General features: G+C 45.4%; 1 protein-coding gene across 2 annotated transcripts in view; it reads right to left on the bottom strand.

Annotated features, from left to right (window-relative positions):
- LOC138245726 (proton-coupled amino acid transporter 1-like) overlaps positions 1-22,108 on the bottom strand; it is a 391,946-nt gene that overhangs the window by 247,567 nt on the left and 122,271 nt on the right. For both annotated transcript variants that reach the window (XM_069199585.1, XM_069199586.1), the window contains exon 5: positions 21,485-21,580. In XM_069199585.1, the coding sequence (XP_069055686.1) occupies positions 21,485-21,580 (96 nt within the window). The remainder of the gene's footprint in view (positions 1-21,484; positions 21,581-22,108) is intronic.

Genomic DNA, 22,108 nt, shown 5'->3' with positions numbered 1-22,108 from the left:
TGCTTGAAGCTCCTCTGGTGTAGGTTCTGCGCAGGGAGGGAATTCTTCTTCCTCAGAAGTTGAATCCACTGTAGAGGGAGGGATAGTAGGAAGTGGTTTGCTTCTACTAGCCCTAGCTTTAGGGAGCACTTGGTCCATTGTTCCAGGATCCAAGCTTCCCTGTCCTTTTTGCTTATTGGCCTGAGCCCTTGTCAAAGCAAAAATATGCTCTGGGATGCCCAGCATTGCTGCATGGGCCTCCAACTCCACATCTGACCAAGCTGATGTCTCCAAATCATTCCCTAATAGACAGTCTACAGGTAAATCTGAAGCTACCACAACTTTCTTTGGACCAGTAACCCCCCCCCCAGTTGAGATTAACAACAGCCATGGGGTGGCTAAGTGTGTTGTTGTGAGCATCGGTTACTTGGTACTGGTGACCAAGTAGGTGTTGTTCAGGGTGGACCAGTTTCTCTATGACCATAGTCACACTGGCACCAGTGTCCCTGTAGGCCTGAACCTCAACACCATTTATTAGGGGTAGCTGCTTGTACTTATCCATATTAAGGGGACAAGCAACTAAGGTGGCTAAATCAATAGCCCCCTCAGAGACTAACACAGCCTCTGTGGCCTCCCTAACAAGGCCAACCCCTACTAAGTTACCAATAGTGAGCCCAGCTACTCCCTTGGATTGGCTATTAGTAGGTTTGCTCCCACCACCACTGCTATTAGTAGGGACACTAGGGGTAGCAGTAGGGGTTGTAGTGGTAGGAGCATTGGTGCTTTTCTTTGGACAACTGGGATCTGTTGTCCAATGGCCTTTTATTTTACATAAATAGCACCATGGATTCTTTTCCTTGTTCTGATTAAAAGAGGATTTGGGCCCACCACCGCAACCAGAGTGTTTTTGTGGGCCTGATGAAGACTCATTTTTAGATTTGTCCCCACCCTTGTCAGAAGACTTACCATCCTTCTTTTTGTTGCCATCTTTGTCACCCCCTGTATGAACTTTTCTGTTCACCCTTGTTCTGACCCATTTGTCTGCCTTCTTTCCCAATTCTTGGGGAGAGGTCAGATCAGAGTCCACCAAGTACTGGTGCAACAAATCAGACACACAATTATTAAGAATATGCTCTCTCAGGATTAAGTTATACAGGCTGTCATAATCAGTAACTTTACTGCCATGTAACCACCCCTCCAAGGCTTTCATTGAATGGTCAATGAAATCAACCCAGTCTTGTGAAGACTCCTTTTTGGTCTCTCTGAACTTTATCCTGTACTGTTCAGTGGTTAAGCCATAACCATCCAGGAGTGCATTCTTAAGAACTTGGAAATTATTAGCATCATTTTCTTTCACAGTAAGGAGCCTATCCCTACCTTTTCCACTAAATGATAGCCATAGGATAGCAGCCCACTGCCTTTGAGGGACATCCTGTACAACACAGGCCCTCTCAAGTGCAGCAAACCACTTGTTAATGTCATCCCCCTCCTTATAAGGGGGAACTATCTTGTGCAGATTCCTGGAATCATGCTCTTTTGCAGGATGACTATGGGGAATACTGCTGCTGCCACCATGGGTATCTAAACCCAACTTCTGTCTTTCTTTCTCTAGTTCAAAAGACTTCTTTTTGTTGCCATCTTTGTCACCCCCTGTATGAACTTTTCTGTTCACCCTTGTTCTGACCCATTTGTCTGCCTTCTTTCCCAATTCTTGGGGAGAGGTCAGATCAGAGTCCACCAAGTACTGGTGCAACAAATCAGACACACAATTATTAAGAATATGCTCTCTCAGGATTAAGTTATACAGGCTGTCATAATCAGTAACTTTACTGCCATGTAACCACCCCTCCAAGGCTTTCACTGAATGGTCAATGAAATCAACCCAGTCTTGTGAAGACTCCTTTTTGGTCTCTCTGAACTTTATCCTGTACTGTTCAGTGGTTAAGCCATAACCATCCAGGAGTGCATTCTTAAGAACTTGGAAATTATTAGCATCATTTTCTTTCACAGTAAGGAGCCTATCCCTACCTTTTCCACTAAATGATAGCCATAGGATAGCAGCCCACTGCCTTTGAGGGACATCCTGTACAACACAGGCCCTCTCAAGTGCAGCAAACCACTTGTTAATGTCATCCCCCTCCTTATAAGGGGGAACTATCTTGTGCAGATTCCTGGAATCATGCTCTTTTGCAGGATGACTATGGGGAATACTGCTGCTGCCACCATGGGTATCTAACCCCAACTTCTGTCTTTCTTTCTCTAGTTCAAAAGACTTCTTTTTGTTGCCATCTTTGTCACCCCCTGTATGAACTTTTCTGTTCACCCTTGTTCTGACCCATTTGTCTGCCTTCTTTCCCAATTCTTGGGGAGAGGTCAGATCAGAGTCCACCAAGTACTGGTGCAACAAATCAGACACACAATTATTAAGAATATGCTCTCTCAGGATTAAGTTATACAGGCTGTCATAATCAGTAACTTTACTGCCATGTAACCACCCCTCCAAGGCTTTCACTGAATGGTCAATGAAATCAACCCAGTCTTGTGAAGACTCCTTTTTGGTCTCTCTGAACTTTATCCTGTACTGTTCAGTGGTTAAGCCATAACCATCCAGGAGTGCATTCTTAAGAACTTGGAAATTATTAGCATCATTTTCTTTCACAGTAAGGAGCCTATCCCTACCTTTTCCACTAAATGATAGCCATAGGATAGCAGCCCACTGCCTTTGAGGGACATCCTGTACAACACAGGCCCTCTCAAGTGCAGCAAACCACTTGTTAATGTCATCCCCCTCCTTATAAGGGGGAACTATCTTGTGCAGATTCCTGGAATCATGCTCTTTTGCAGGATGACTATGGGGAATACTGCTGCTGCCACCATGGGTATCTAAACCCAACTTCTGTCTTTCTTTCTCTAGTTCAAAAGACTTCTTTTTGTTGCCATCTTTGTCACCCCCTGTATGAACTTTTCTGTTCACCCTTGTTCTGACCCATTTGTCTGCCTTCTTTCCCAATTCTTGGGGAGAGGTCAGATCAGAGTCCACCAAGTACTGGTGCAACAAATCAGACACACAATTATTAAGAATATGCTCTCTCAGGATTAAGTTATACAGGCTGTCATAATCAGTAACTTTACTGCCATGTAACCACCCCTCCAAGGCTTTCACTGAATGGTCAATTAAATCAACCCAGTCTTGTGAAGACTCCTTTTTGGTCTCTCTGAACTTTATCCTGTACTGTTCAGTGGTTAAGCCATAACCATCCAGGAGTGCATTCTTAAGAACTTGGAAATTATTAGCATCATTTTCTTTCACAGTAAGGAGCCTATCCCTACCTTTTCCACTAAATGATAGCCATAGGATAGCAGCCCACTGCCTTTGAGGGACATCCTGTACAACACAGGCCCTCTCAAGTGCAGCAAACCACTTGTTAATGTCATCCCCCTCCTTATAAGGGGGAACTATCTTGTGCAGATTCCTGGAATCATGCTCTTTTGCAGGATGACTATGGGGAATACTGCTGCTGCCACCATGGGTATCTAAACCCAACTTCTGTCTTTCTTTCTCTAGTTCAAAAGACTGTCTATCCAAATCCAGGTGTTGCTTTTTAAGCTTCAGTCTGGTTTGTTCCACTCTCAACTTATTGAGTTCCCTCTCTAACATTCTGTCATCAGGGTTGGTGGGAGGGACATTCTTAGACACAGAAGAATGAACAGAAGGAGACCTGTCCCTTACAGAAGCCACCCTAACAGCTTGGCTAACAGAAACATCACTACCAGTATGGTGAGAATAAATGCTTTTGCTATGATGTGAGACAACACTATTTGTATGGTGAGGCTCTCCATCATTACCAACTATGCTAAACTGTCTAGTAATGGGCAGGCTAGGAAGTTTCTTTCCTGAATCTTTTCCTGGGGGAGTCCCTGGATCAGATTGGGAACCATTTGCTACTTTTTCAACAGATGTGGCCCCTATGGCCTTATCTTGTTCTCTAAGCATGTTAAGCAATAATTCCAAAGAAGGATTCTTCCCTACACTCAAACCTCTCTCTATGCAGAGACTCCTTGCTCCTTTCCAGCTAAGGTGATCATATGCACGTTTGGACAGATCAACATTTTGGCCTGTGCCAGACATTTTTAGAGAGAGTTAAAGTGATAGAAAAAGAGAAAAAAGTTTTCAGAACTTTTTAGAAAGACAGAATTTTTTTTTAAAAACTTTTAAGAACTTTTTGAAAGTTTAGAAGTACTTTTCAGCACTTAGAAAAGAGTGAAAAGAGGAAATGCAAAACTTTTTGGCTATGTGTATATACACTGACCTTGTTTTGTATATTTTTCTCTTATGAAAAGTACAATGACAAGAGTGGTAAGTAGTCTCAAAGCACTTATCCCACCGCTGCACAACCAATGTAGGAGGCTGGACTGGCTTGTAGTGAGTACCTAGGGGTACTTGCACCTTGCACCAGGCCCAGTTATCCCTTATTAGTGTATAGGGTGTCTAGCAGCTTAGGCTGATAGATAATGGTAGCTTAGCAGAGCAGCTTAGGCTGAACTAGGAGACGTGTGAAGCTACTACAGTACCACTTAGTGTCATATGCACAATATCATAAGAAAACACAATACACAGTTATACTAAAAATAAAGGTACTTTATTTTTTATGACAATATGCCAAAGTATCTTAGAGTGTACCCTCAGTGAGAGGATAGGAAATATACACAAGATATATATACACAATAGCAAAAATATGCAGTATAGTCTTAGAAAACAGTGCAAACAATGTATAGTTACAATAGGATGCAATGGGGAAACATAGGGATAGGGGCAACACAAACCATATACTCCAAAAGTGGAATGCGAACCACGAATGGACCCCAAACCTATGTGACCTTGTAGAGGGTCGCTGGGACTATTAGAAAATAGTGAGAGTTAGAAAAATAACCCTCCCCAAGACCCTGAAAAGTGAGTGCAAAGTGCACTAAAGTTCCCCTAAGGACAAAGAAGTCGTGTTAGAGGAATAATGCAGGAAAGACACAAACCAACAATGCAACAACTGTGGATTTCCAATCTAGGGTACCTGTGGAACAAGGGGACCAAGTCCAAAAGTCACAAGCAAGTCGGAGATGGGCAGATGCCCAGGAAATGCCAGCTGCGGGTGCAAAGAAGCTTCTACTGGACAGAAGAAGCTGAGGTTTCTGCAGGAACGAAAAGGGCTAGAGACTTCCCCTTTGGTGGACGGATCCCTCTCGCCGTGGAGAGTCGTGCAGAAGTGTTTTCCCGCCGAAAGAACGCCAACAAGCCTTGCTAGCTGCAAATCGTGCGGTTAGCGTTTTTGGACGCTGCTGTGGCCCTGGAGGGACCAGGAGGTCGCAAATTGGACCAGGAGAGAGAGGGGACGTCGAGCAAGACAAGGAGCCCTCTCAGCAGCAGGTAGCACCTGGAGAAGTGCCAGAAACAGGCACTACGAGGATGCGTGAAACGGTGCTCACCCGAAGTCGCACAAAGAAGTCCCACGTCGCCGGAGAACAACTTAGGAGGTCGTGCAATGCAGGTTAGAGTGCCGTGGACCCAGGCTGGACTGTGCACAAAGGATTTCCGCCGGAAGTGCACGGAGGCCGGAGTAGCTGCAAAAGTCGCGGTTCCCAGCAATGCAGTCTAGCGAGGTGAGGCAAGGACTTACCTCCACCAAACTTGGACTGAAGAGTCACTGGACTGTGGGGGCCACTTGGACAGAGTTGCTGGATTCGAGGGACCTCGCTCGTCGTGCTGAGAGGAGACCCAAGGGACCGGTAATGCAGCTTTTTGGTGCCTGCGGTTGCAGGGGGAAGATTCCGTCGACCCACAGGAGATTTCTTCGGAGCTTCTGGTGCAGAGAGGAGGCAGACTACCCCCACAGCATGCACAAGCAGGAAAACAGTCGAGAAGGCGGCAGGATCAGCGTTACAGAGTTGCAGTAGTCGTCTTAGCTACTTTGTTGCAGTTTTGCAGGCTTCCAGCGCGGTCAGCAGTCGATTCCTTATCAGAAGGTGAAGAGAGAGATGCAGAGGAACTCGGCTGAGCTCTTGCATTCGTTATCTAAAGTTTCCCCAGAGACAGAGACCCTAAATAGCCAGAAAAGAGGGTTTGGCTACCTAGGAGAGAGGATAGGCTAGCAACACCTGAAGGAGCCTATCACAAGGAGTCTCTGACGTCACCTGGTGGCACTGGCCACTCAGAGCAGTCCAGTGTGCCAGCAGCACCTCTGTTTCCAAGATGGCAGAGGTCTGGAGCACACTGGAGGAGCTCTGGACACCTCCCAGGGGAGGTGCAGGTCAGGGGAGTGGTCACTCCCCTTTCCTTTGTCCAGTTTCGCGCCAGAGCAGGGCTAAGGGGTCCCCTGAACCGGTGTAGACTGGCTTATGCAGAATTGGGCACATCTGTGCCCAACAAAGCATTTCCAGAGGCTGGGGGAGGCTACTCCTCCCCTGCCTTCACACCATTTTCCAAAGGGAGAGGGTGTCACACCCTCTCTCAGAGGAAGTTCTTTGTTCTGCCATCCTGGGCCAGGCCTGGCTGGACCCCAGGAGGGCAGATGCCTGTCTGAGGGGTTGGCAGCAGCAGCAGCTGCAGTGAAACCCCAGGAAGGGCAGTTTGGCAGTACCAGGGTCTGTGCTACAGACCACTGGGATCATGGGATTGTGCCAACTATGCCAGGATGGCATAGAGAGGGTAATTCCATGATCATAGACATGTTACATGGCCATATTCGGAGTTACCATTGTGAAGCTACATATAGGTAGTGACCTATATGTAGTGCACGCGTGTAATGGTGTCCCCGCACTCACAAAGTTCAGGGAATTGGCTCTGAACAATGTGGGGGCACCTTGGCTAGTGCCAGGGTGCCCTCACACTAAGTAACTTTGCACCTAACCTTTACCAGGTAAAGGTTAGACTTATAGGTGACTTATAAGTTACTTAAGTGCAGTGTAAAATGGCTGTGAAATAACGTGGACGTTATTTCACTCAGGCTGCAGTGGCAGGCCTGTGTAAGAATTGTCAGAGCTCCCTATGGGTGGCAAAAGAAATGCTGCAGCCCATAGGGATCTCCTGGAACCCCAATACCATGGGTACCTCAGTACCATATACTAGGGAATTATAAGGGTGTTCAAGTAAGCCAATGTAAATTGGTAAAAATGGTCACTAGCCTGTTAGTGACAATTTGGAAAGAAATGAGAGAGCATAACCACTGAGGTTCTGATTAGCAGAGCCTCAGTGAGACAGTTAGTCACTACACAGGTAACACATTCAGGCACACTTATGAGCACTGGGGCCCTGGGTTACCAGGGTCCCAGTGACACATACAACTAAAACAACATATATACAGTGAAAAATGGGGGTAACATGCCAGGCAAGATGGTACTTTCCTACAGTGGTGTGCGGAGAAATGGCCGGCATTTTGGATGCAGCAAGGGAGAAGCACTGCGTTTTTGGAGTTTTTTCCCCTTTTAGTTGCACTGGCAGAGTGGGGTCAAGAATTAGCGAACAGGACAGTGATTTTTCAGATAGACAATATGGCAGTGGTAGAATTGGTCAATAGACAGAGAGCAAGGGACCTTAGAGTTTTGCACTTGTTGCGTCAGTTCATGTTGTTATGCCTGTCATTGAATGTTATTTTTAAAGCTGCACATATACCGGGGATTTACAACGGGATTGCAGACTCACTATCTCGTTCACAGTGGCGGCGTTTCCGCGAATTGGCACCTGGAGCGGATCGGAACAAGACTGTGGTCCCGGCAGACATCTGGGAATGGGGGGCATGATGATCACGGGGCTGGTGGAGATGTCATTAGCAGTATCCACGCGGCATAATTACATAATTGGGGCAATTTCTGGGCACAAAGTCTGCCAATGCTGGAAGCTAGGACTAGACGTTTCGTGCTGTTTCTAATCGGGGAGGGTTCATCTCCAGCTACTATTGGTGGGAAATTGGCTGGTGTGTCTTTTTATGGCAAACTGTTTTTTGGTTATGATCCAGCGCGTAATGACTTATTGGGCAAAATGCTGAGGGGATGGAGTAAAGTTAGAGCGAGCGGGGACAAGCCAGCCAGGGAACCCATTACGTTTGAAATGATGGTTGAGATGTTACAGGTGTTACCAGTTTGTTGTAGGGATGAATACGAGGTGGGCTTGATTAGGTTATGTATGTTGTGGATGTTTTTTGGTGCCTTTAGAGTATCAGAGTTGTTGGGGGTGGAAAAAGAAATTGGGCTACGGAGAAAAGAGGTATATGTGCATAGAGACAGGTTGGGGATATGGTTAAGACGGTCAAAAACTGACCAGCTGGGAAAAGGCAAATGGATATGGTTGAGAAAAGGGGGTGTGGATTTAGCTTGCCCGTTTGTGGAATGGGTCATTTTCAAAGACAGATGGCCAAGGGCAGGTGAAGCAGGCGTTTTCATGCATGCGTCAGGAAAGAAGCTAACGAGTTACCAACTTTTACAAGTCATGAGAATGGCACTTGGAAGGATAGGGCGGCGCGCAGGTGATTATGGAACGCACTCTTTTAGGATTGGCGCGGCAACAGAGGCGGCACACTTGGGTTGGGATTGGGCTAAGATCGAGGCCATAGGGAGATGGAAGTCGAGGTGCTGCGAAAGATATGTTAGGCCGTGAAGAATACAGTACAGACAGAAGAAGAAAGATAGGGGAGGGAGGGTTTTTTTTTTGTGTATCCAGGCAGTTTGTTACAATGTTTTTTCTTTACAGGTTGCGTGGCTGGGCCAGAGAAGGGAAAGATGACGATATGGTTGGTCGGCCATTCGTTTGTACATTGGGCGGCGAAATTTGCAGAGATGCAAGTTTATGGCAGATCGTTGGGACTGCCCAGCAGAAACCATGAAGTGCGCTGGTGGGGCAAGAGTGGTATGCGGTGGCGGAGCCTGCTTCCATTTATCACGAGTAGCTTGCCGCATTGGGGGTGTCCAGATTTGTTATTGATACATATGGGGGAGAATGATCTGGTGAAACTATCGGGGCTCACTTTGATTCAAATGATGCAGAGGGATTTGGAACTTCTAAAACACAAACTATGTGGAACATGCTTGATTTGGACGGAATTTGTGCCAAGAAGGGCTTGGAGAGGGGCTATCAATCACGGAGCCATAGAGCGGGCTCGGAAAAAATTGAACAGAGCTATGAGAGTTTTTTGCTGGGCCCAGGGGATCAAAGTGCTGAGACACGGGGACATAAAAGAACAAGAAAAAGATTTGTTTTGCGATGATGGGGTACATTTATCACAGCTGGGCAATGTGTATTATATCACAGAATTGAGACTGGTGTTAGAAAGCGCATGGGGTACAAATTTGTGTACCAAGGAATAAGAGAGGGTGGGGCAGTGAAACGGCTCACGGGTTTCCCTGGTTGGCAGGAGATGGGGGAGGGTGGAGAGCCAGGTGCGGGCTTGTCCACCCTTCCAGGGGGAAAAACAAGGTTTTGAAGGAGCAGAGCGGGGAGGGGTAGGCTACAGGCAGGGAAGGCATGGGAAGAATAGGGGAGTAGATACGGTAGGGAAATTGAAGGGAGATATTTTGAGGAGGAAATAAAGGAAAAGGAATTGTTTAAGTTAAAGTCTGTTTAAAGGAGATATAGTTAAGTTTTGAGTAATGATGTTTAAAACCTGTTCTAATAAATGACCTTTTACACCAACAAGAGTGTCACGCCTGTATGTCACGATGGAGGGGCCCGCGGACAGGGAGAGACGCAGTCTAGTCTCTCCGCTGGCATTTTCGGGAAAGGGAAGTGGCGCGCAAGGCGCCTCATTGGTCGAGAGGTAGGTGGGGGTGGGTTTTAGGCAGGGGACATAAGGGGGGTGGAGGGTGGGGTCGGCCTCTTCACCGCGCCGACGTTAATGTAGGAGGGAGATTGATTTAGGACCACCCACCCACCCAGCTTAGGAAGACAGAGGGAGGAGATCGTAGTTAGATAAGTAAGGGGTAAGTAGGGGCGGTTAATAGTCATTTAGGACAGGTGAATTTGAAGTGATGGCAGGAGATGGGGGGAGGGTGGAGAGCCAGGTGCGGGCTTGTCCACCCTTCCAGGGGGAAAAACAAGGTTTTGAAAGAGCGGGGAGGGGTAGGCTACAGGCAGGGAAGGCATGGGAAGAATAGGGGAGTAGATACATTTGGGAGATTGAAGGGAGATATTTTGAGGAGGAAATAAAGGAAAAGGAATTGTTTAAGTTAAAGTCTGTTTAAAGGAGATATAGTTAAGTTTTGAGTAATGATGTTTAAAACCTGTTCTAATAAATGACCTTTTACACCAACAAGAGTGTCACGCCTGTATGTCCTGATCCCTCCGGAGAGTTAAAAACAAAATGTGTGCAGGCTGATGAGACGGGCGCACCTGGACACCAGAGGAAGACCAGAGCTTTATCCAGTGCAGCATGGAGCTTAGTGAAGACTGAACTTGCCTTCTCAGCCCTTGCACCAAATCTGATGTAGCCCCGAAGCGCTACTCCCGAGACTCTGCCTTGTTACGTCGATACATTTTAAGCATGGTGAACAACAGAAATGGTTTGAAAAGTGAGAGAGGGCTGAGACATCTGGAGAATACCTTGCACTGTGCCAACCACTGCGCCGATGCGGATGCGGGTGATATTACAAAACACGCGATAATTCTGTCCAGGTCTCTGGAACAAGGAAGAGCTGCCAAGAACCAACCTCATGACCAACCTTCCAAGTGCCCTCCAGTTTGTTTGCAGGAGTAATCAGGACTCTCTCCCTTTATGAAACACAGGACCCGTTGAGGCCATTTTAGAGAAGAGGTTATTGAATTGTAGCATCAATTTTTGCTTGAGCTTCCGTTTTCTTTGGTGTGCGTATGCCCGTGATTGAGACGGGAAGCGAGCATTGGCCGGGCTTGTGGCTGCATGACAGCCTGCCCCAGCGGTTTGCAGTGAAGCAGCATAAAATGGTGCCATCCTCTGCATAATGAAATAAGGGGCCCGAGTATCCCACATTTCACAGGTATTCATTGACCTTTGCCTCAATGGGGCCCCCTAGAAGGGTGGGAGGCCCTGAAGGAATGGGGGAATCCTAAACAACGCGTTGTAAACAACGCAGGCATTTACCACGCAAGCGTAACAACGCTTCCCAGAACAACTGCCTTTTTCTGTACTTAACCATGCATGAGCCAAACTACGCATATGTGTGGTTAAGGCACATAAAATGACAGATAGCAGTCTAGAAAATCGAGAGAGGACGCGGTGAGGTAAGTGGAGCTGGGGCAGGGTTGGGGGTAGTTTTTAGGGGTAGGGGCGGATTAAGGGTTTGGGGTGGGTGGGGTGGTCGGGCTATTTTTTTTTCTTTTTAGGCTGCAGGGTAGGGGGTTTGGGGAAGTTTAGTTTTCAGGGCTTAGTGTGGGTTGGGGCAGGGTAGTTTATTTTTTAGGGGTGGGGAAGGCTTAAGGAAGGGCAGGGGAGTGAAGAGGAGGAAGGATTGGGAGAGGACGGGGTGAGGTAAGTGGGGTTGGGAAAGGGTTTGGGGTAGTTTTTAGCGGTGCAGTTGATTTAGGGCTTAGGGTGGTTGGGGGTTCAGGGTAGTTTATGTGTTAGGGGCGGAAGTGGAGGGGATCAGGGTAGTTTATTTTTTAGGGCTTAGGGTGGGTGGGGGTCAGGGTAGTTTACTAATTGGGGTGGAGGAAGGTTTTAGGGCTCAGGGCCGGTGGGGGTGTCGGAGTACTTTAGTTTTTAGGGACGGGTGGGGTGGTTGGGGTAGTTTTCTTTAGGTCTTAGGGTGGGTGGGCAGTGGGGTAGTTTAGTTATTAGGGGTGGGGGAAGGTTTTAGAGCTCAGGGTGGGTGGTGGGGTAGTTTAGTTATTAGGGGTGGGGGAAGGTTTAAGAGCTCAAGGTGGGTGGAGGGTCTGGGGTAGTTTAGTTTTAGGGGCAGGGGTGGGGGAGGTAAGTTTTTTTTAGGGCTTAGGGTGGGTGGGGGGTCAGAGTAGTTTAGTTATTAGGGGTGGGGGAAGGTTTTAGGGCTCAGGGTGGGTGAGGGGTGTCTGGGTAGTTTACTTATCAGGGGTGGGGTAGTTTTGGGCCTCAGGGCGGGTGGGGGGGTTGGGATACTTTTTTAGGTTAAGATGGGGGGTTGTATGACAGAACCATGCATGCCGTTTCCACATATGCCTTTTCTAAGCATGCTTTTACAACAAAATTCATTGTAAAGGCCTGCATAGTAAAGGCATGCGTGGAAAAGACATGGTTGTAGTTCAAACCGCGTTGTTAAGTTATACATGGTTCTGGCATGCGTGGTTCTGTCATACAACCGGTTCTTGTGTTATGCCTGTGGCGGTTTGACCACTTCTCTCATCACAATCACATGTTCACACAGTGACCCAAGAGGTGCAGCAGAGAAGCATTAGAGGCAAATTGCGAAGCCCGAGGTAGAATAAAATGAACCCCTCCCCCCACGGTAGAGTAAAATAAAAAAACACAGAATGTCCGGTCTGAAGGACACTACAACAAGCAGCCAAAGAATCACTTCATAACACGCAACAAAGCAGCACAAGCTTAAAAGCCTTCACTGAGCCAATGGTGCAGAAGTAATACCCAATGAATCTATGCTCCGATTTTACAAAGCTGCTCCCTCAATCTGTTTCAAAGGTGAAAAACAAACCACTGTAAACATGCCACAATCACTCAACACTGCCACCTTGTGATAAACTATAAGACTACAGCAAATAAGATGTGGAAAAATTGGGTTTGACGGACGAAGAATTTTGCCAGTTGCATTAAAAAAAAGTTGCTTTATTTAAAAACAAATACAGACATGGTGGTCTGCTGTCCTAAGCAGGCCACCATCCCTGTGCTATTGCCCATTTCCAATATGTCGTAAATTGCAACCTGTCTCATGAATATTAAGGAAGCAGGTCAACTGCAACCCCATTGAGAATCGCTAAATGTGTCTGTGTTAGTACATTTCCTTGTGCGACACGTAAATTTCAAGTAGCAAAAATTAGCAATTTGCGAGTCGCAAAAGGAAATGGTGTTTATGGCGTCCTTTCCTAATAACACTGGTATGTATGATGGCCAAATGTGCGAAGCATTTTACCGGTCGCAAAAGAATTTTGGAATGTATCAACCCTAGTTTGTGAGTTAGTAACCTATTACAGACTCACAAAACAGGGTTTTCGAGTCGCTATTAGATAGAGGGGTGTAAAGGGCGTCCCTTCCTAACAGCGAGTTGCACTGGTATGTATGAATGTATTGCGACCTGAATGTAATCGCAAAACATTCATACTTTACCGACTCCGTAGAGGAAGTGGTAACCCATTTGCAAACGAGGAGGAGTCCCTAAGGGACCTCTCCCCCTTTGTGAATGTGGGTGAAAACATTTTTTTAAAAGCAGGCAGTGGTCCCTTTTCGTTTTTATTTATGAAATGCATCCTGTTTTTCTTTACGGAAAATAGGCTGCATTTCAAAAAAATAAAAATGCGTTATTTAAAATGCAGTCACAGATATGGTGGTCTGCTGACCTCAGCAAGCCATCATCCCGGTGCGTGCCAGTCATTCCCAATGGGTCACAAATTGCAACCTTCCTCATGCATATTAATGATGCAGGTTCCTTGCGACCCATTCGGGAATCGCAAACAGTGTCTCAGACACTATTGTGCATCAGTGTTTGCTACTTGCAGTTTGTGAGTCACAAACACTGAGGGTCGCACTTCTGGTCCATTGTGTAGATTGAAATTATTAATTTTGTGCACCTAAATCGGTAATGTAAAAGTAAGCCAGAACCACAGGTAACAAATACGCTCCATAAACCACTGCTAGGGAAGAAGTTCACACAATGTTTGTTGGATGGTTTGTTTACCTCCTTCTGTCATGTTCTCTGTTGCTACTGAAAGGGATCACATAGTGCTTTATAACACTACAAACGAGCAATTAAAGGCACTTTTCATCTCAAAGTGGCTTCATGCTCTTTCTGAGACTATAAATGTGCGTGCTAACCTGCATACTTGAAGATAGTGCTATCAAAGATAACACCCGCTGATTCAGAAGTAAAATGTCCCTTTTCCTACTATGCCAGAAATCGTGGCACAGGCTATGCACAGCTAGCCTACACTTTTTGCCAAGGACAGAGTCTGCCCTTCGTGCTGAAACTTCAGAAGTATATACAGGCATAAACAAAGTAAAAGAACAAAGGTGTATGAGAGTTCAAGGTTCAAGTGGCAGCGATGGGCATGCCCTCCCTCAACAGATTTTTTTTTGTAAATACTTTTTTTCTATGAATAAGTTAGACACCAAGGTATTTATTCAGATGAGCACAAAGGACTAAAGGCCTGACTTTGGCGGTAACGATCCCGCTGTCAGTTTTCCATTGGAAAGCTCGTTCGCCGTCTTGGCAGTCCGCCTGCTCTATTTAGGTCTTGGCGGTTCCATAGGCGAAAGGAATCTCCACCCGCATCAATAGCACAATCAAAAACAGTCACTGGTGGCAGGACTTCAGCCACATTTCCAGCCGAGCAGATTACGATGTGCCTTCCTACCAATGCAACTGTGGCAGTGTTACCGCCACACCTAAGCTGGCGGATTGCAAGGGAAATTAGATAAAACCCTACCTTTTTTTTCCCCATTTTCACTTCCATTTTCAACTGGAAACGTCTGGACATGACATGCTGTCGCTGCTGCCACTAGACCACAGAGGAAACACGATCCCACCACTGTTTGGCTCGAAGGTCAGCATTACATATTACTAGTTAACGTTGTTTTAGCACTTAACATTAGCTCGGAAACAGTGCAGTAACATACATCACAGTATTGTTTTTTTAACAACTCGTGACAAGCACATGTCTGCGAAACATCTGTGTCCGACATCATTGGAGATACACCTGTATCAAAAATAAATCTGTTGACATACACAATTATTATTTTGGTGCAAGTATTCATCATCAAATGAATGCCTGCACCAAAATAAATGGAACATCACAATTGTAAACCGTGTCCGTGTGTGCACTTTGCAATGTGACCTGTAAGTGCAATGTTGTGCTTTCAGTTGTGAATGTAAGTCAGGACATGTATTTCACTGGAACTGCAATTAAATGCCAATGACACAATGACTTGTACTGTAATACACAATGTGGGCCACACTGTGAGAAAGTTGGACTCAGGACTTCAGACGTGTACTACTACTCTCATGTTTTGTTCTTGGCAATACAACTCTTATGTGACAGTGAAAATTGTTTGGATACTACAATTTCCCCTGCCTGTGCTGTCCTTCACTTGTGTCCTGCCTATAATCTAGGGGAATCCTTCTCATGAATGGACATCTACTGGGCACATTTATGGCACCTCACAGCTTTTAAAAGAGAAGGATGGGAGTGGACTGGCTGGTTTAGGTAGAGGGGACTGAAGTGGAGCTGGAGTGGGTGATGTGTTTGTGTCTGTATGTGTGACACCTGCACGTGGGTCTGGCGTTTGTTGTGTATGTATGGTTGTGTGATGTGTTGCTGTGTGCAACATTCAGGTGAGTGTTGTTTTTTGTTTGTGGTGGTTGTGATGTGTGTAGTTGTGCTTTTGTGTGTGTTTGTGTAGATGAGTGTAATTGTGTTGGTTGTGGTTGTGTTGTATGTGGGTGTAGTATCAATAGTGTGTATGTGTGTTGTGTTATGGATGTATGGCAATGTGTATTTTTGGCATGTATATGTGTGTGGTAGTGTGTATGCAGCCTGTCATGTAGTGTGTTATGCAGGTGGACACATATGTCTAAGGTACATGGGGTGTGTTTTACTTGCTTCTATTCCCATAGCCACTGCTATTGTACAATGTTCATTTGCTTTCGCGATGGCTCCTTCCGTCAGCAATCAACTGCCAGAACACTGCTTGCAGAACTGTAACATTTACATAGGGTCAGCGGGAGACCACCAGCCTGATGGCAAAGAAAATCACTCTGTTGTGGCAGTTCAACCGCAATACATCTAAATATGTCAGAACTCTGTCGATTTGCGGGAGTTCACGGGACCGCTGTAGCGGCGGAACGGCGGTAGCACTGCAAACATCTAAATCAGGCCCTAAATGCATTACGTGAGACACAACCTCATATAGTAAGCCTTAAATGAGCCATCTGATGAGGAATGTCACAATCTTAAAACCCTAGCTGGTGTCATCAAACAAACAACCATTTTAGAATTAATTTTGTTAGTGATTGCTCGATATCCATGACTGGGGAAAGAGAACCGTTTTTCTTCTCTAATCTGGACAGCCCCTTAAACAGTATGGATCTAGATGTTTTTCTATGTAAGCTGATGACACATCGGTGAGGCAGTAAGCAGTTATTTATTTAATTATAAATAGGATCAACACACAACATATGCAGCAGGAGAAGTCAAAATTATGAATCAGGGTTGACTAAATTACGCATAAGAAACATCAAATTATGCGGTGTAATGTGGCACATTTTGAAATAGTATTACTTCATTATTTTGCCATTTTTACCTTAGCACTATCTGTGCAAAGATATCACCTCATTAGTACCAGTCTGACACCCAAATACAACAATAAGCCACAGAAAGTCGTCCAGTCAGCCTTTGCAAAAGGCCTGCCGTAGCAGCAACACGTGTCGTCGCGATTTAAGTAACTTTTGATCTGTTTAAACTACAAACATTATTTATTTTTGTTAAAATCTGCAGATTATGCAGCAGATGATGCCTTATGTAACAAATGTAAAAATTCCAGTGGCCCTGGTTATAGAATACAATGATAGTAACATCGAAACAGACCTGGACTGTACTGGAGTAATAAATGTGTGAAAGTGTGTTTATTTGGAGACCAGCTACAAATAGCACCTCTGCAGTTGATGGTCAAGCCAAACCTCATGTACAAAGGCATTCATTTTTATTAGCTCTTTGCCCAGGATATGGTTGAACTGGCCTGCAGCAACTGGTCCCAATTATGCAGCCAGGCGAAGCTGCGCAGATTAAATTTATAACTTGCTGAGGTAACTAACCACCTCTAGGCCAAAGGTCTGTAATCACAAAAGTACCCGGAACTACAGTCCACTTTAGGAAGAGATACAGTGCCCCTGGCTAATAAAAATCTGGCCAGGGAAAAAAGTGTGATCAGAGGGGTATATATGAGCAGAGTCAATCCAGACAGGATCAATAAGGATTTCGAGAAATTCACACTGACCCCAAAATCAAAGATGGTACAGAAGTCTGGGGCCAAATTAGACCTAAGCAGCGGGAAACACGTGAACGAAGCATTTTACGAGATAAGGTTGATAATATATTTCTGCACATGTGGGCAGGTCACTCTTAGAGCAATTTGGGAAAGAACTCTAGGGCTGCACTTAAAACGATCACACTAGTGCTTAATTTGTAAAATAATAAGAGCTGGGCCCAAAATCTTGCTCTAAAGATGCCAGCTCTATAAACAGGTTGTGGTGCCGAAAACCAAAGCTGTGTAGCCTTGAGTTCCCTTCATGCATCTTTAACAGACACTCTCTACCCCTCTGTCTCACTCCTGTGCGATCCTTGTGGTCTGTTTCCTGCCTTTGTCACTAGTTTCCATCTTTCTCTTCCTCCTCCTTCCCCCTTTTGTGTTTTTATCTCTTTTGTTCTTGGTAGGACTGTGATTGGGGAAAATAAGTGCTGGTGCCCAAAATACACCCTCTTGCAACCAGAGGCTCAACTTAAGCACTGCATCACCACCCACCCGTTCCAGACGCACTTGCTACCTCCTGTAGAGAGCAGTGAAAGCACATCTGCAGCATCTGTTCACTTGGTTCTAAGGCGGAGCGTAAATCACTCTGCCTGGACGTGTTTGGTGAACAGGAAGACACAGTAGTTAGATTTATACCAAAGATTGCCAAGATTATCACCAGCATTACAGTGTCTGCCGGCTCTACAGATGTTATTTCCATACAGTGAGATATTTGTTTCCTTGTCTTTGTGGAAGAATTAAACGTTTGCCTTCAGAGAGGCCTCCAACATCACCACGGACAGAGCCTGGTGGTGCCCAGTGACAAAGACACCGATGTACTAGACAATAACGGTTGTGTTGTTTACAGACTTGAAAACAGAAGGCTCTTGGGATGGTTTCGCCCAAAGTTTTTTTTGTCCCTGTTTGAGCAAGAGGGGGAGCCGTTGGCCAGCAAAGCTTAAGACTTCTCATCCTTTGGCGAAGGAGTCAGCGTCTCATTGGACGCCGTGTGAAGCATCTGCATTATGAATGGATAATAACTCTGGTGGAAACGCACCTGCATCATCGATCGTGTAACCGGAACACACCGTTTCTTCTCTAATAATTTCAAGAAATGCACAGTAATGAATATGGGAAGCCTATGTTTTCTGAATGGGATATAACGGAATTATCATTTATATAGATTTAGAGTATCTACGGTTTATTCCAGGATTTCCACATTTTACCTTTACAGAATGAAAGTAAAAATTAGGCTGTGTTGCGATTAAAAAAAAAAACGGTGACACGACTGCAACAGCCTGCAAATACAATTCGTAGTAAACTGATATTGCTACATGAAAAGGAATTTTTTTTTATATTTTGTCGAATCATGGGGGTACAGAGACAGCCAAGACACGTGGCTGGGCATGCAGCACCTTAAACCATAAGTACAATTAATACTATAAACTCAAAAGAAGAGCTGCAGTGCACATCATGTGTACTCTTATTGTATGCTCATGTGGAATCAGTAGATGTACTTCATGAAGCTCCCTTTTTAGCATGAATGGTGCTGCCGCTGTCCTTTTCACCTGCCAAGACCCCTCCTGCGAGAAAATCCTATGACGCCATAGGGGAGAAACAGTGTGGGAGAGTAAAAAAAATATGATTCTCCCATTCCAAGCCTACGGGATGACTAAGGATGGCCAGAGGTGAGACTGGATGTTAAAATGAGAGAGTGCAAGCCTATGGGACCACTGAAGGCAGTCAGGGCTAAGCCATGCACGTGGGGCTGAGACGGGCGATGAGACTGTGCACCAAAGGGTGGAAGTGAAAGGCCCTTGGACCTCTGATGATGGCCCAGAGTGAGGCTGAGCTGTAAAGGAAGATGCCTTCGGCTATCAGGGAGGCTAGGCTTCAAGGAGATAGCCACGAGTAATACACATCGCACGTCTGGCTGTAAAATTCCCATGTCCGAGAAGCTGTTAGCAGCAATGTGTCAGACGGAGAAATCTATAGAACCACAAGATTACAGTATGAGAAAAGCCTAGACAAACCCGTGAGCATAAAATCAAACTACAAAGATGTGAGCCTTTCAGATACTTCAATGACTGACAAGTACCAAAAAGACAAACAGTAGTAACAAGAAAAAGTATGAATAGCATGTTCCCAACAATTTGCTCAGTTCTCGCTGGAGAGACTGAGGATCAAGAATACCAGGGAATATAATCTGAGGTTAGAAAACACTAAAATAGGATCTGCGATACAGCCAATCGCACCAGGTGCAATGGGGCGCTACAAAACATTCTGCGCAGCCCTAGCTCTACTTCCACGGAAAGTAACACACAGCATATACATTACAGACAATAGTCACTTTTGGAACAATCCAAACACCAAAAAGAAAACTAAATTGCACGGTAATAGCACTGCATAGTGCACACTAACACTCATTTCGAATGATTGAATAATTAATGCTGCGCATGAACCAGAAAAGCACAGAAGTGAGAACAAGGTTTGTTCCTGTCAGGATTGGTATGCAGGGAGTCTCAAACTCAGAGACGGCAGCTGTGCACAATCGTTCCAGAAACGGTATTGGGAAGAAAACGCAGCCCACCTGCATTTTTTATCCCTCCACCCCTCCTCCACCTCTCTGGTCTCCAGTGCTCTCTGACCCTTTTAGAGGAAGTCGGGCATGGCGGGAAGTGAGGCGGAAGAACTACATGCCCTCGGTAAAGTGCGGCTCTGCTCTCCCCGCCACGTAGTGGAGCATGGACGGGGGGAAGTGGAAATGCTCCTCCCAACCCATGTCCGACGAGTGTGAGAGCGGCAGCCAGGTCCCCTGCGTCATCTTTTATTAAAGGAGCCTGGGTTCATGAGCTGATTGATTCCCCTGCCTATCCCTCCACGGCACATGAGGAAAAGACGGCCAAGGAGAAAGCCGAACACTGATGGCGGACGTGTGGAAAAGCCCCATCGATTTCAGGCAGATGGAGCCACAGGAGATAAACAGACAAGTATTCTTTGGACAGGAACATACACATGGCATGTTAAATAGTACCACAAAACCACATTACAAGCAAAGTTAAAGCAGTAGGGAGACGAAACTGTCAAAGCAATGAATTCACCAAAACCCCCATTTCGAACAGCCATCCAAAGGATCAACATAGAATGTGCAACAAAGGTTAAAAGTCTCCCCACAGTAACTGCAATCAAATTCCAAATCTGCCGTGTGGTCCAAATCAAATGTGTCCCTAAAGAGGCTTAACTTCATGGAGAAGGATATCCATATTTCCTTGCCCACCCATTAATTTCGCTGTTTGCCTCTGCATCAGAAGTACTCCACATATGCAAGCTTTATGTGGCAAAAGCTGGTCCCGTTAAAACCTTGCAATATGTGTAAGAGAATCTACCCAGAGGACCAGGCCGGAATCCGAAGTGGTACACTGGTACCAGCACTGTATGTAAAACTGGAAAATCTATTGCCAGCATTGGCACTGCGTGGAATGATAAATCCTACTCGGGCATCATTGGGAAGAGCTGGATAAGTAGAGACAGCCAATTAAATATATTCAGAGCTCATAAGGGAACATTTCAGTTTTTTATAAAAGCAACAAAGTGGGTCAGTGTTGTGGGTTCTCTATATAGCATTTGATAGTAGCTGGGTAAATTAACATGTTTTTGTAGAATGTGCAAGAGGAAGGTTCAATCATATGAAGAAATAAACGTGTGCAGCATCTTAATGAACTGTGTCAAGGAGAGGCTGCCCATACTAGACAAAATCTGTGCAGCAAAGAAAATTTATGAAAACTGATCAGCAGAGGCAGAAACACAATAACACAGGAAGGAACAAAAGAAGGTCTGAGAAACAGAACTGCCCAGTTTTGGTATAGTTTACCACACCAGACGCCTGGAACACTCTCTGAATGAGAAGAGCTACCCAATATAATGGCTCTTTATAAATATACCTACTCAACACTAGGCCTTCATGGATGGATGTTCCCTATCTTTTTAAGTAGACAAACAAAGCCCAAGTCTAATTCTCCATAGAAGTTCTCAACCTGTATTCAACTCTTTGTTGATCTACATGTGGTGTACAACAGTCTCTAAGGATTTAATCGAAGTACGCTGAGATACAGGATAAGGGAGAGGTACAATACAGCACATGCTTTAGGGATGGAGTAGGCAGTCAACCCTTGGACTTCAAACTCCAACCATGAATTACATTGAGAACTGTTCAGAACTGCCTGTGCAACAGTCTGACTCCTACCTACCCTCAACAGCAGCACCACTCACAGGGGAAGGTGCACATGTGCACTTTCCAAGCCTCCCCCCATTTCCACAACCAAAGAGCCATAGCAGCACCGTACCTCCCCCAAACTGAGTGCGTACGTAGCCACGTACTAGGGCTCGACTCCAAGCTGTACATCATTGTATCCCCGTAGTCAACGAACGGTCGTTGGTCCCTGCAGAAATAAAAAGCACAAAGGTGGTTGAATTATACATAAAACAAAGGGAGCTAATCAATAATTTAAAGGAGCCATAGTGTCCAACAACAAAGCACTTCACAGAGAGGTTTTCTCATGTCTAACATTCCATGGAGTTAAACAGCAGTTCTCGGATTCACAACGAATAGGACTATAAAACAGTATTTGGAATAGCTATTTTAGGTGTTTGCAGAATGGTAACAAATCACATCTCGGCTACTTAGGACCATGCTGGAAAACAAACATTCAGAAAGACCATTAATGTCAAAAGCAGGCTGTCCTTTGTGTGCTTACATAGGAAAGAGAGGAAGGTATGCATTCAGATACTATTCACTCAGATGCACTTTTTATTTACATTTCTGCATACAATGTGGAGCAGAGAAAAGAACACGATGCCCATCTAATCTAATTCTTTCTTGTGTAACTCTAGACTTTTTATTTGGTCTTTAGCTACACCCTCTAGTAAGGAAGTGAAAAACTACACGATACAAGTATAATTTACTGATC

This window comes from Pleurodeles waltl, chromosome 7 (genome assembly GCF_031143425.1).
Source record: "Pleurodeles waltl isolate 20211129_DDA chromosome 7, aPleWal1.hap1.20221129, whole genome shotgun sequence".
NCBI classification, from domain to species: Eukaryota; Metazoa; Chordata; class Amphibia; order Caudata; family Salamandridae; genus Pleurodeles; species Pleurodeles waltl.
The sequence above is the reverse complement of the archived record's forward strand: the minus strand, read 5'-3'. Positions and strand labels throughout refer to the sequence as shown.